The following is a 12,783-nucleotide window of genomic DNA, read 5'->3' on the forward strand; positions in this document are numbered from 1 at the left end:
AGTGACCTACTTCCACATTTCTCAAGCTACAGCCTTCAAATTTGGACCACATACTTAGTTTTATGTACCAAAATGAACATTGACCTTGATCTTGAGCTAGTGACCTACTTTCAGATTTCTGTAGCTACAGCCTTCAAATTTGGACCACTTGCATAGGTTTGTTTACTGAAATAAACTTTGATCTTGACATTGACCTGGTGACCTACTTTCACATTTTTGAAGGTACAGGCTTCAAATTCGGACCACATGCATAGTTTTGTGTTCAGAAATGAAATTTGACCATGATTTTGACCTAGTGACCTACTTTCACATTGTTCAAGCTGCAGCCTTCAAATTTGGACCACATGCATAGTTTTGTGTACCGAAATGAACTTTGACCTTGATCTTGACCCAGTGACCTACTTTCACATTTCTGTAGCTACAGCCTTCAAATTTGGACCACATGCATAGGTTTGTGGACCGAAATAAGCTTTGACCCTGACATTGACCTAGTGACCTACTTTTACATTTTTGAAGATACAGGCTTCAAATTTGGACCACATGTATAGTTTTGTGTTCCAAAATGAAATTTGTCCTTGATTTTGACCTAGGGACCTACTTTCTCATTTCTCAAGCTACAGCCTTCAAATTTGGACCACATGCATAGTTTTGTGTACGAAAATGATCTTTGACCTTGATTTTGACCTTGAACTAGTCTTGAAATTTGGAACATTAAAAAATGGCTCAGTGGTGGGCGCCAAGATCACTCTGTGATCTCTTGTTTATTTTGGTTTTTCCTATCTTCCGTTCATTTATCTAGCAAAAAAGCTGTCCATCTCTTCGTCCATCCACTACTGATAAATTAAAACAATAAAGTTATAATAATACAAAGTCTTTAACGTGGCTGTTACAGAAATAACAAGTGCTCCGCGAAGCGGGGCAATATACACCCGAAGGGTTTTATCAGAGGATGGGAGCAAAATTTAAAGAACTTAACTGTTGAAGCCCAAAGGCAAAAAGACAACAAAGGGAAGAAATTTCCTGAAAAACTCTTAAGTCCACTAAAAATGATTACCAGGTACAGGTATGTCAAAATACACCTTAACATTGCAGGTACTATCCATGTTGTACCACAGAAAAGTGGTCTCGGTTTTTCCCTAAGGCCAATAATAAAAAAAGTTACAAAATAACCTATTTATAGTAACATAAAAGGGAAGTAATTCAATAAAAAATATTGTAAGTGAACAAAAAGGGATCTGCCAAATAAAAACAAGAGCACCACAATGCAAAGCAACATAAAAACACAAAACAGTCATGTGACCTTTGACCCCTAAGTGTGAACTTGACCTTGAAGCGAGCCATGCGCTCTGCACGTCGTCTCAATGTGGTGAACATTTGTGCCAAGTTTCTTTAAAATCCTTCAAGCAGTGCATGAGTTACACATCGCACTCGAAACAAAGTTAGATGACCTTTGACCCCTAAGAGTGACATTGACCTTGTAGCCAGCCATCCAAAACATGCGCTCTGCACGTAGTCTAGATGTGGTAGACATTTGTGCAATGTTTCTTTAAAATCCTTTAAACAGATCAAGAGTTACAGAGCGGACATGCTACAAAGTCATATGACCTTGACCCCTAAGTGTGACCTTGACCTTAAAGCGAGCCACCTGATACAGGCGCTCTGCACGCAGTCTTGATATGGAGAACATTTGTATCAAGTTTGTTTGAAATCCTTCAAGGGGTTCACGAGTTACAGAGCAGAGTCAACACGAAATTGCTAATGGGCAGACGGACACACAGACAGACAGATGGCCAGATGAACACCTGGGGTATAACAAAATACAACCCTTCGGGCGTATAATAACAACAAAGGAATGGAGACGCAAGATATTACATTTTCTGCAGTCTTCACATGTTTTACCTGCTGACCTACAATTTGATCCCAGCTGACCCAGTTAAGATTTTTTCATGTCGGATGACGACGACGATTGAATACGGATACATTGCGATCAGACTAGCTCATCTTTTCAACTTTGTTGCAGATGCGCAACTTATAATATTGAAGAACATTTCAGGAAAGTGTTATGACGCTAGATCAAATACCTTTTGCGATATGTATAACAAAACATTTCTCTGGCAAACAGACGGACGGACAGACAAATCCAAATCTTATCCTGCGCGGTTACATAATAAGCCAGAACTAACTATCATTATAGGAATGTTTTCCTACCACACACAAATTAAAATAATCACGTTGAGATGGCCCCACTTGAAAAATCGATCGTCTTAGGTGTTCACAGTCCACGTAGACTTAATTCACAAATGTCTATTAGGACTAGGCATTGTGGGAGATATGGGCTTTTCTACAAAAGCATCTTCTAGTTCTTTCTAGAATTATGGCCCTTCCCTTGGTAAAAACTTTGCTATTTAGAGGATGGCGCAGTATGTGGGGTCATCCTTGACCTATGGAAATAATTATAGTTATGTCCCCCCCTCTTGAGGAGACATATTGTTTTTGCCCTGTCCGTCCGTCCTTCCATACGTCACACTTCATTTCCAGTCAATAACTGGAGAACCATTTGACCTAGAACCTTCAAACTTCATAAGATGACAAGGCTTATAATGGAGTAGACGACCCCTATTGTTTTGGGGGTCACTCCATCAAAGGTCAAGGTCACAGGGGCCTGAACATGGAAAACCATTTCCGATCAATAACTTGAGAACCACTTGACCCAGAATGTTGAAACTTCATAGAATGATTGGTCATGCAGAGTAGATGACCCCTATTGATTTTGGGGTCACTCTATTTAAGGTCAAGGTCACAGGGGCCTGAACATGGAAAACCATTTCCGATCAATAACTTGAGAACCACTTGACCCAGAATGTTGAAACTTCATAGGATTATTGGACATGCAGAGTAGATGACCCTATTGATTTTGGGGTCACTCTTGTTAAGGTCAAGGTCACAGGGGCCTGAACATGGAAAACCATTTCCGATCAATAACTTGAGAACCACTTGACCCAGAATGTTGAAACTTCATAGGATTATTGGACATGCAGAGTAGATGACCCTATTGATTTTGGGGTCACTAGTTAAGGTCAAGGTCACAGGGGCCTGAACATGGAAAACCATTTCCGATCAATAACTTGAGAACCACTTGACCCAGAATGTTAAAACTTCATAGGATGATTGGTCATGCAGAGTAGATGACCCCTATTGATTTTGCGGTCACTCTCTTAAAGGTTAAGGTCACAGGGGTCTGAACATGGAAAACCATTTCCAGTCAATAACTTGAGAACCACTTGACCCAGAATGTTGAAACTTCATAGGATGATTGGTCATGCAGAGTAGATGACCCCTATTGATTTTGGGGTCACTAGTTAAGGTCAAGGTCACAGGGGCCTGAACATGGAAAACCATTTCCGATCAATAACTTGAGAACCACTTGACCCAGAATGTTGAAACTTCATAGGATGATTGGTCATGCAGAGTAGATGACCCCTATTGATTTTGGGATCACTCTGTTGAATGGTCAGGGTCACTGGGGCCTGAACATGGAAAAACATTTCCAGTCAGTAACTTGAGAACCACTTGTCCCAGAATGTTGAAACTTTATAGGGTGATAGGACTTACAGAGTAGATGACCACTATTGTTCTTTTGGGTCAATCTTTTAATGGTCAAGGTTGCAGCTAACAGAACATGGAAATCCATTTTCAATCAATAACTCGAGAACCATTTGACGTAGAACCTTCAAATTTCATAAGATGATAGGACTTACAGAGTAGATGACCCCTATTGTTTTTGGGGTCACTCCATCAAAGGTCAAGGTCACAGGGGGCTGAACATTAAAACTCTTTCAATCAATAACTTGAGAATCTCTTGAACCAGAATGTTGTAACTTAATAGGATGATTGGACGTGCAGAGAAGATGACCCCTACTGATTTTGGGGTCACTCGATCACAGGTCAGGGGCCTGAACATGGAAAACCATTTCCAAGTCATAACTTGAGAACCACTAGGCCCAGAATGTTGAAACTTATTTGGATGATTCGACTTGAGATGATCCCTCTTGCAGCCAACCATCAGTTCTCTTTGACATTTACTCCTGTCCCCAGTTGATTTCTTGCCTATATGACTATGCAGTGGGGGAGACATGCACTTTTTAGTTCACTTGAGCCAAAGGCTCATGGTGAGCTTTTGTGACCGCTCAATATCCGTTGTCCATCGTGCCTCGTCTGTTGTGCGTCCGTCAACATTTTCTGAAAAAATCTTCTTCTTGAAAACCACTGGGCAGAATTACACCAAACTTCACAGGAATGATCCTTGGGTGGTCCCCATTCAAAATTGTTCAAAGAATTTAATTCCATGCAGAACTCTGGTTGATAAGACTTACAGAGTAGATGACCCCTATTGTTTTTAGGGGTACTCTATAAAAGGTTAAGGTCACAACGAACAGAACATGGAAATCCATTTCCAGTCAATAACTTGTACCTAACTCTAACCCATTTGACCTAGAACCTTCAAATTTTGATAGGAGTTGCAGAGTAGATGACCCCTATTGTTTTTGAGGTCACACCAAAATTCAAGGTCACGGGGCTGAACATAGAAAACTATTTTCAATCAATAGCTTGAGAACCACTTGACCCAGAATGTTGAAACTATATAGGATGATTGGACATGCAGAATAGGTGAATCCTACTGATTCTGGGGTCACTCGATCAAAGGTCAAGGTCACAGGGGCCTGAACATGGAAAACAGTTTCCAGTTCATAACTAATGAGAACCACTAAGCCAAGAATTTTGAACTTTGTGGAATGATTGAACATGCCAAGTAGATGATTCCTATTGCAGCCAATCATCAGTGTCGCTTTGACTTTTGCTCCTGTCCCCTATTGACTTCCTGCCTATATGACTATGCATTTGGGGAGACATGCGCTTTTCTACAAAAGCATCTTCTAGTTTTGTTTTCTGTATCTTGAATGTATTTAGGGAGCATATATCATTTCTCCAGATAGCTAATTTCTTCAATACTTGGACCAATTCTATTTAAAATATTGTTGCAGGTGAAAGTAGCTAAAGGTCAGTCAGATTCTGGTGGAACGTGTGGCTGTATAATGCTGTGAACAGCTAAGATTCAGGCAGAGGTGAAGGGCAAAAGCATCTTTATAATCAAGAATGCTGCTGTCATGGAAGAATGTTGAACATTATGCATACCATATATTGCTAAGTTTTAATTATTAACTGTAAAATTTTTATGCAAACATTTTGAAAAAAAATGTTGGACAACATTTCTTATACCCCCACCATTAAAAATGGGGGTCAGGTATATAGTATTTCCCCTTATCCGTATGTGCATGTGTCTGTGTATGTATGTTTGTGTGTGCACAAAAAAAATGTCTGAAGAATAACTTTGTTGTGTATTGTCAGATTTTGATATAATTTGGCACAAATAACCACTATAACAAGGCAATGTGTCGTATCAAAATCTAGACCCCTAGGTTAAAGATCATTCCGTAACTCTGTCCTTTGTCTTGGCAAAATTATTTCATCAGTGATTTTCACACAGCAGGTTAAAGATCATTCCATAACTCTGTCCTTTGTTTTAGCAAAATTATTTCCCCTTTTTCACTTGGACAGTATTTCTTTAAATATTTCTGAAACCTTTTCATGCTTTTCATTGAAACTTCTCATAAACCTTTGAGATAAATATGTAAGTTTACACATTAAGTTTGATAACTTTAATATTTGGAAAATTTTCTCCTGCTTTTTGACTTTGGAAAATGTGTCGAAGTTGAGTTTTTAGCTCACCTAAGGCGTCCGTCGTGTGTCCGTCAACATTTTCTAAAAAAATCTTGAAAACCACTGGGCAGAATTACACCAAACTTCACAGGAATGATCCTTGGATGGCCCTCTTTCAAAATTGTTCAAAGAATTGAATTCCATGCTGAACTCTGGTTGCCATGGCAACCGAAAGGAAAAACTTTAAAAATCTTCTTGTCTAAAATCGCAAGGTATAGAACCTTGATATTTGGCTTGTGACATAATCTAATGGTCCTCTATGAACATTGTTCAAATTGTGCCCCTGGGATGAAAAGAGGCCCCACCCCGGGGGGTCTCAAGGTTTACATAGTCATATATAGGAAAAACTTTAAAAATCTTCTTGTCTAAAACCAGAAGACCTAGGCCTTTGATATTTGGTATGTAGCATTGCCTTGTGGTCCGCTACCAAAATTGTTCAAATTATAACCCTGGGGTGAAAAGAGACCCTGGCTCAAATTGTTCAAGCAAGCAACTTAACTCAGGTGAGCGATATAGGGCCATCATGGCCCTCTTGTCCGATATGTCTATGTAAAACTTGGGACCCCCAGGGAAGGGCCTCTTTTTACCCCAGGGGAATAATTTGAACAATCATGGTAGAGGACCACAAGGCAATGCTACATACCAAATATCAAAAGCCTAGGTCTTGTGGTTTCAGACAAGAAGATTTTTAAAGTTTTTTTCCTATACAAGTCTATATAAACCATGTGACCCCACCCCCCTGGGCAGGGACATATTTCGTCCTAGGGGGATTATTTGAACAAACTTGTTAGAGGACCACTAGATGATGCTACATACCAAATATCAAAGCCCTAGGCCCTTTTGTTTTTGACAAGAAGATTTTCAAAGTTTTTCTCTATGTAAGTCTGTAGAAACAATGTGACCCCAAGGGCGGGGTCATATTATATCCTAGGGGGATAATTTGAACAATCTTTGTAAAGGCCCATTAGATGATGCTACATACTAAATATCAAAGCCCTAGACCTTACGGTTTTGGACAAGAAGATTTTCAAAGTTTTTCCCTATATAAGTCTATATAAACCATGACCCCTGGGGTGGGGCCATATTTGACCATAGGGGGATAATTTGAACAATCTTGGTAGAGGCCCACATGATGATGCTACATACCATTATCAAAGCCCTAGGCCTTGTGGTTTTGGACAAGAAGATTTTTAAGTTTTTCCTTTCAGTTGCCAAGGCAACCAGAGTTCTGTACAGAATTCAGTTCTTTGAACAATTTTTAAGAAGACCATACAAAGATCATCCCTGTGAAGTTTCATCAAAATTGGCTTGGTGGTTTAGGAGGAGATGTTGTTTAAAGGAAAGTGTGGACGGACGGTGGGCGATCACAATAGCTCACTCTGAGCCTTTGGCTCAGGTGAGCTAAAAAAACTTTAAAAATCTTCTTGTCTGAAACTGCAAGGCCTAGGCATTTGATATTTGGTATGTTGCATTGCCTTGTGGTCCTCTATCAAAAATATTCAAATTGTGCCCCTGGGATGAAAAGAGCCCTTCCCGGGGGTTCTCAAGTTTTACATAGACTTAATATAGTCCTGTTCAATAAGGTTGTTACTTCCCTTGCGTGAGTTGTCGTATTGATAAAAACTACTTCCGGTGAGCAAAAAAAATAAAATCAGAAAATGGCAACGAACAAAGGAATTGGGGGTTTATTTAAGAGATAGAGGTGCACATGTGTCAAGAAATAGGCCGGAATTAATAAAACGTGCTAAAGGACTTGTTAAATTAGGTACAAGGCCACTTTGTGAAATAAAAATCGAGGACGATCAGCGCTACAAACGACAATCAGAACTTTTTTGTACTCCTCACCGGAACCCAAGACTCCTTTATATGGACTTTGAAGGGACATTCTAATGAAAGGATCGAATTTGCATTTGGAATGAAATGTTGCCAAAATTAATTTCATTCTGCAAAGTAGCATTCACTCCAGAGTTGTTTTCAGAGCGTGTATTACGGGGAAAATCATTGTATTAAATTTGAAAAAGAATGAACATTTGTCTACAACTACTAACAGGTAAATGTTAAATTTCATTATGTCTTACTGTAAACAATGTTTCAGTGATTTGTTACTAAATACTTAACTGTCTAACTTTTGTACTGTTTCTATGTAAATAATTAAATGTCATAAAGTAGTGGATATTTTTAGTTTATTTTAGCAGCTTCTTCATCCTAAAATGGAACTTACCTACATATTGATCAGGAAGAGTTATTCCGCCTCTTAAATAGTTCAAATATTTCGCCAAACACAATATGACATATTATTTTCCATATATTTTTTCACAACTAGCTGACTTTTTTCGTGAATTTGAGAGAATTCTTAAAATAATTTTTAACTTTTTAAAACAAAACTCAACAATTGTCATATGGGAGTAATTTCAATATCACTGAGATGGCATAATGACTGGAGGGTTAGCTCATGATCAGTATATAAGCTGTCAAAAATGGCCTGAAAAGGACTATAAATTCAGCGAATCTTTTGTCACTGGGAAAAGGTCCGGTACCAACTGAATTGGGAAGAATTGCGGCATATAAAGAAGGAAAAAAATCGCTGAAATTAAGGTTTCAGTGCTATGAAATAAAACTGTTTCCCCTCCTGCTACCTACCAGTTAAAATGCTACAGTCTAAAACTGTTCTGGCCAGCAGGACTAAATCCTGTTCTAAACTTAACAGAGGTTCAATGTTCAAAGGTTGTGACTGGTTTAATATATAACTACATTCGGATAAGTAACTTAAGGACAGTACGTCTTTAGGTCAAAGTGATAAATGTGGCTGTTTAAATGAGGTTCAAAGTATCATGAAATTGAACACTGGTAACCGACTGCTTTAACCAGGTTCACTTTGGGGAACAAAGGTCTTCCTGCATATTAATAATTTTTAATCCTGTTCAACAATTTCTTTAATGAAATGTAACTGCAACCAGCAGGGTGAGCGAAGTTGCAAATTTTTCATTGTTCAAAAGCTTTAATAACAAACATACTAAATTTTAAAATAAACAGTATTTATTCAGTAAATCAACAAAATATTTACACATATTATACACATGAAAACTTTTGTACCTTTAATTATTTCTGATAACTTCCCATTTTGTCAAAGCGACTCATTCATACTTTTAGGTGAAATTTAATTTACCTCAAAAATCTTTTGAATGCGAATACTGCGAAAGTGGTCGAAGGTAGACGTTTGAATCATGATATCATTAGAATCATGATATCTTAGTAAATAAAAAAATATGCTGAAGGGAGTAAATAGTTGTTATTTAATGCTTCTCAGTGAAACACTGGAGTACATCAATGAAATAAAATCAATACTTTCACTGTTTTTTCAATTTTTCAATGGTACACTAAAGAACACGAATTATAAGCGATAGGAAATTCTATGTAAAAAATACTTCAATGTACAAATACCAACATGAACATAAAGATATATACACTTGCTCATAATCAAATGTAACAGAAACAGAAACTTCATAGCATCGAGAGACAAATTAATCCTGATGTCACAACATTGTGATGTCGTGACACAATGCACATAACATTGCACAGGTAAATAGATATATAATTTAATTAAGACCATTGACATTATATACAGTAAAAAGAAAATTTGTTTGTTTCAGTATAAGATATCAGTATAAGATATGTAAATATTTCACTTGCGGACACCATAATTTACATGCTGTCATGTGGCTGGCCACTCGTAGAAATATTACATAATTATTATGTTGTTCCAATCTGTGAAATATAAAAAAGGTAAAGGTAAAGGTCTTGTTTATTATAATGTCACCCCTATTGAAAGGGCCAGCCAATTTGGCTTATGAGACACCTTTATAGTGCGTACCAATTACCTCCCAATTCCTACCACTATGCCAGACGCCAGGCGGATAGAAGTCGGTAACCATTCATTTAACTAGCTCGCGGCTCATGAACCGGCCATTTCGGAACGAGTCCCATGACAAACATCCCTCAGACGAACGTTCCCCATGCGGCTTGAACCTTCGACCTCCCGATCCCGAGGCGGACGCCTTAACCACTGGGCCACAGTGACCGGTTATTTCAATCTTTAACTGAAACAATCGAGTATCCTTTCTATAAGTCTGTAATAGTGAGCTCGAAGAGCAGGCCCAAAGGGCCTGCACGAGAATCAAGCTTTACGGTAATGCAAGCATACTTTCACACAAGTTGCGTCGGAAGTTGTTAAAAAGCGCACCCTAGCGGAAGGAAGTACTTCTCTCCGCAGTGAATACAAAACTTCATTCGATTGCTGAAAATTATTTATCACTCAAAAATAATGCAAGAAAAATTTCCAGTTTGAAAAAAATATCATTTTCTTTTTAATCCCCCGCCGTGGCGGAGGGATTATAGGAATGGTCTGCGTCCTTCCGTCCGTAACAAAATCGTGTCCGGTCCATATCTCCTAAACCCCTTGAAGGATTTTCATGAAACTTGGGTCAAATGATCACCTCATCAAGACGATATGCAGAACTTATGAGTCAGCCATGTCGGCCCAAGGTCAAGGTCACAACTGAAGGTCAAAGGTTTGAGCCTTCCATTTTGTGTCCGCTCTATATCTCCTAAACCCCTTGAAGGAATTTTATAAAACTTGGGTAAAATGATTACCCCATCAAAACGATGTGCAGAAATTATGAGTCAACCATGCCAGCTCAAGGTCAAGGTCACAACTAAGAGTCGAAGGTTTGAACCTTCCATTTTGTGTCCACTCTGGCAACTCAAGGTCAAGGTCACAACTGAAGGTCAAAGGTTTCAGCTCTGTATCCCCTAAACCCCTTGAAGGATTTTCATGAAACTTGGGTCAAATGATCACCTCATCAAGACGTTGTGCAGAATTCATGAGTCAGCCATGTCAGTTCAAGGTCAAGGTCACAGCTAAAATCAAAGGTTTACCCTTTTACTATCCATAGCAGTGGCGGTGGATTTAGCTGTCTTTCAGACTGCCTTGTAAAAGATCAAGCATTGGCCAGAAAATGGGAAAAATGTCATTAATAAGCATAAAGCCACGAGAACGCTACGTCACCGTGACACCGGTTTCCCATAAATTTTGCAACATATGATATTCGATGTTAAAGGTATGATGACACTAAATGTAGACTCTTTCTTTTCAAGTGAATGGCTTCTCGCGAATTCTTTTGAGTAGTGAATAGTTTCTTTGTTACATATAAATGATGTATAAATTATATTCTTAGCTAAAACTGATTTCTTTGAGCTCCCTTTGAGGCTTTGCCTTATTAGCCCACCATCATCAGATGGTGGGCTATTCAAATCACTCTGCGTCCGTGGTCCGTCAGTCCGTCCTTCCGTCCATTAACAATTTCTCGTTATCGCATCTCCTCAGAAACTACCAGGGGGATTTTGACCAAACTTTGTCAGAATGATGTATTGGTACCCTAGTTGTGTCCCCCTGAAAATCAGACTGGTTCAACAATTTTTTAGTGAGTTATGGCCCCTTTGTTTATTTCTATAATTTACATAGATTTATATAGGGAAAAACTTTTAAAATCTTCCTGTCCAAAACCACAGAGCCTAGGGCTTTGATATTTGGTATGAAGCATCATCTAGTGGTCCTCTACCAAGATGATTCAAATTATTTCCCTGGGGTCTAATATGGCCCCGCCCCGGGGGTCACATGGTTTATATAGACTTATATAGGGAAAAACTTTGAAAAACCTCTTTTTCAAAACCTTAGGGCCTAGGGCTTTGATACTTTGTATGTGACATCATCAAGTGGTCTTCTACTAAGATTGTTCAAATTATCCCCCTAGGGTCAAATATGGCCCCGCCCCAGGGGTCACATGGTTTACATAGACTTATATAGGGAAAAACTTTGAAAATCTTCTTGTCCAAACCACAAAGCCTAGGGCTTTGGCATTTGTAATGTAGCATCATCTGGTGGTTCTCTACCAAGTTTGTTCAAATTATCCCCCTAGGGTCAAATATGGCCCCGCCCTGGGGGTCACATGGTTCATATAGACTTATATAGGGAGAAGCTTTTAAAATCTTCTTGTCAATAACCTACAACATTCAAATTTGGACCACATGTATGGTTTTGAGTGGCAAGATGAACCTTGACATGAGCTGACCTTGATTTTGACCTAGTGACCTACTTTCACATTTCTGTAGCTACAGCCTTCAAATTTGGACCACATGCATAGTTTTGTGTACTGAAAAAAACTTTGACATTGACCTAGTGACCTACTTCAACATTTTTGAAGGTACAGGCTTCAAATTTGGACCACATAAATAGTTTTGTGTTCCGAAATGAAATTTGACCTTGATTTTGACCTAGTGACCTACTTTCACATTTCTCAAGCTACAGCGTTCAAATTTGGACCACATGCATAGTTTTGTGTACCGAAACAAAACTTTTACCTTTACATTGACCTAGTGACCTACTTTCACATTTTTAGCTCACCTGTCACATTGTGACAAGGTGAGCTTTTGTGATCACCCTTCAACCGTCGTCTGTGCATGCGTCTGTTCGTCTGTCAACAAGTTCTTGTCTGCACGATAGTGGTTTCATTTCTGATTTTATTATGTCTCCCACCACACAGTGGTGTGGGAGACATATTGATTTACTCCAGTCTGTGTGTGTCTGTGTCTGTAGTGTGTGTGTGTCTGTCACAAAGCTTGTCCGCACTCTAAGTCGAACATTTCTCATCCTATTTTCACCACAAACTTAAACAAAATGTGTTTGACCATAAGACCTCAGTCAAGTTCGATAACTAGCCAAATAGGTCCAGGTGTCTTGGAGTTATGGCCCTTGAATTACCAAAAATCGGTCTTTTTACTCTTGTCCTCACTCTAATTCGAATATTTCTCATCCAATCTTCACCAAAGTTAAACAAAATGTGTTTGACCATGAGACCTCGGCCAAGTTCGATAACTAGCCAAATCGGTCCAGGCATTTTGGAGTTACGGCCCTTGAATTATCGAAAAATTGGCCTTTTTACTCATGTC

At 38.8% G+C, this 12,783-nt stretch overlaps 1 protein-coding gene across 2 annotated transcripts in view; it reads left to right on the forward strand.

Annotated features, from left to right (window-relative positions):
• LOC123524446 (cell division control protein 42 homolog) overlaps nt 1-7,946 on the forward strand; it is a 210,078-nt gene extending 202,132 nt beyond the window's left edge. For both annotated transcript variants that reach the window (XM_045302651.2, XM_045302652.2), the window contains exon 6: nt 5,043-7,946. In XM_045302651.2, coding sequence (XP_045158586.1) covers nt 5,043-5,102 — 60 coding nt within the window. In that variant the 3' untranslated portion in view covers nt 5,103-7,946. The remainder of the gene's footprint in view (nt 1-5,042) is intronic.
• Nucleotides 7,947-12,783: the final 4,837 nt, after the last annotated feature.

The sequence above is a fragment of the Mercenaria mercenaria genome, chromosome 3, assembly GCF_021730395.1.
Source record: "Mercenaria mercenaria strain notata chromosome 3, MADL_Memer_1, whole genome shotgun sequence".
Lineage (NCBI taxonomy): Eukaryota > Metazoa > Mollusca > Bivalvia > Venerida > Veneridae > Mercenaria > Mercenaria mercenaria.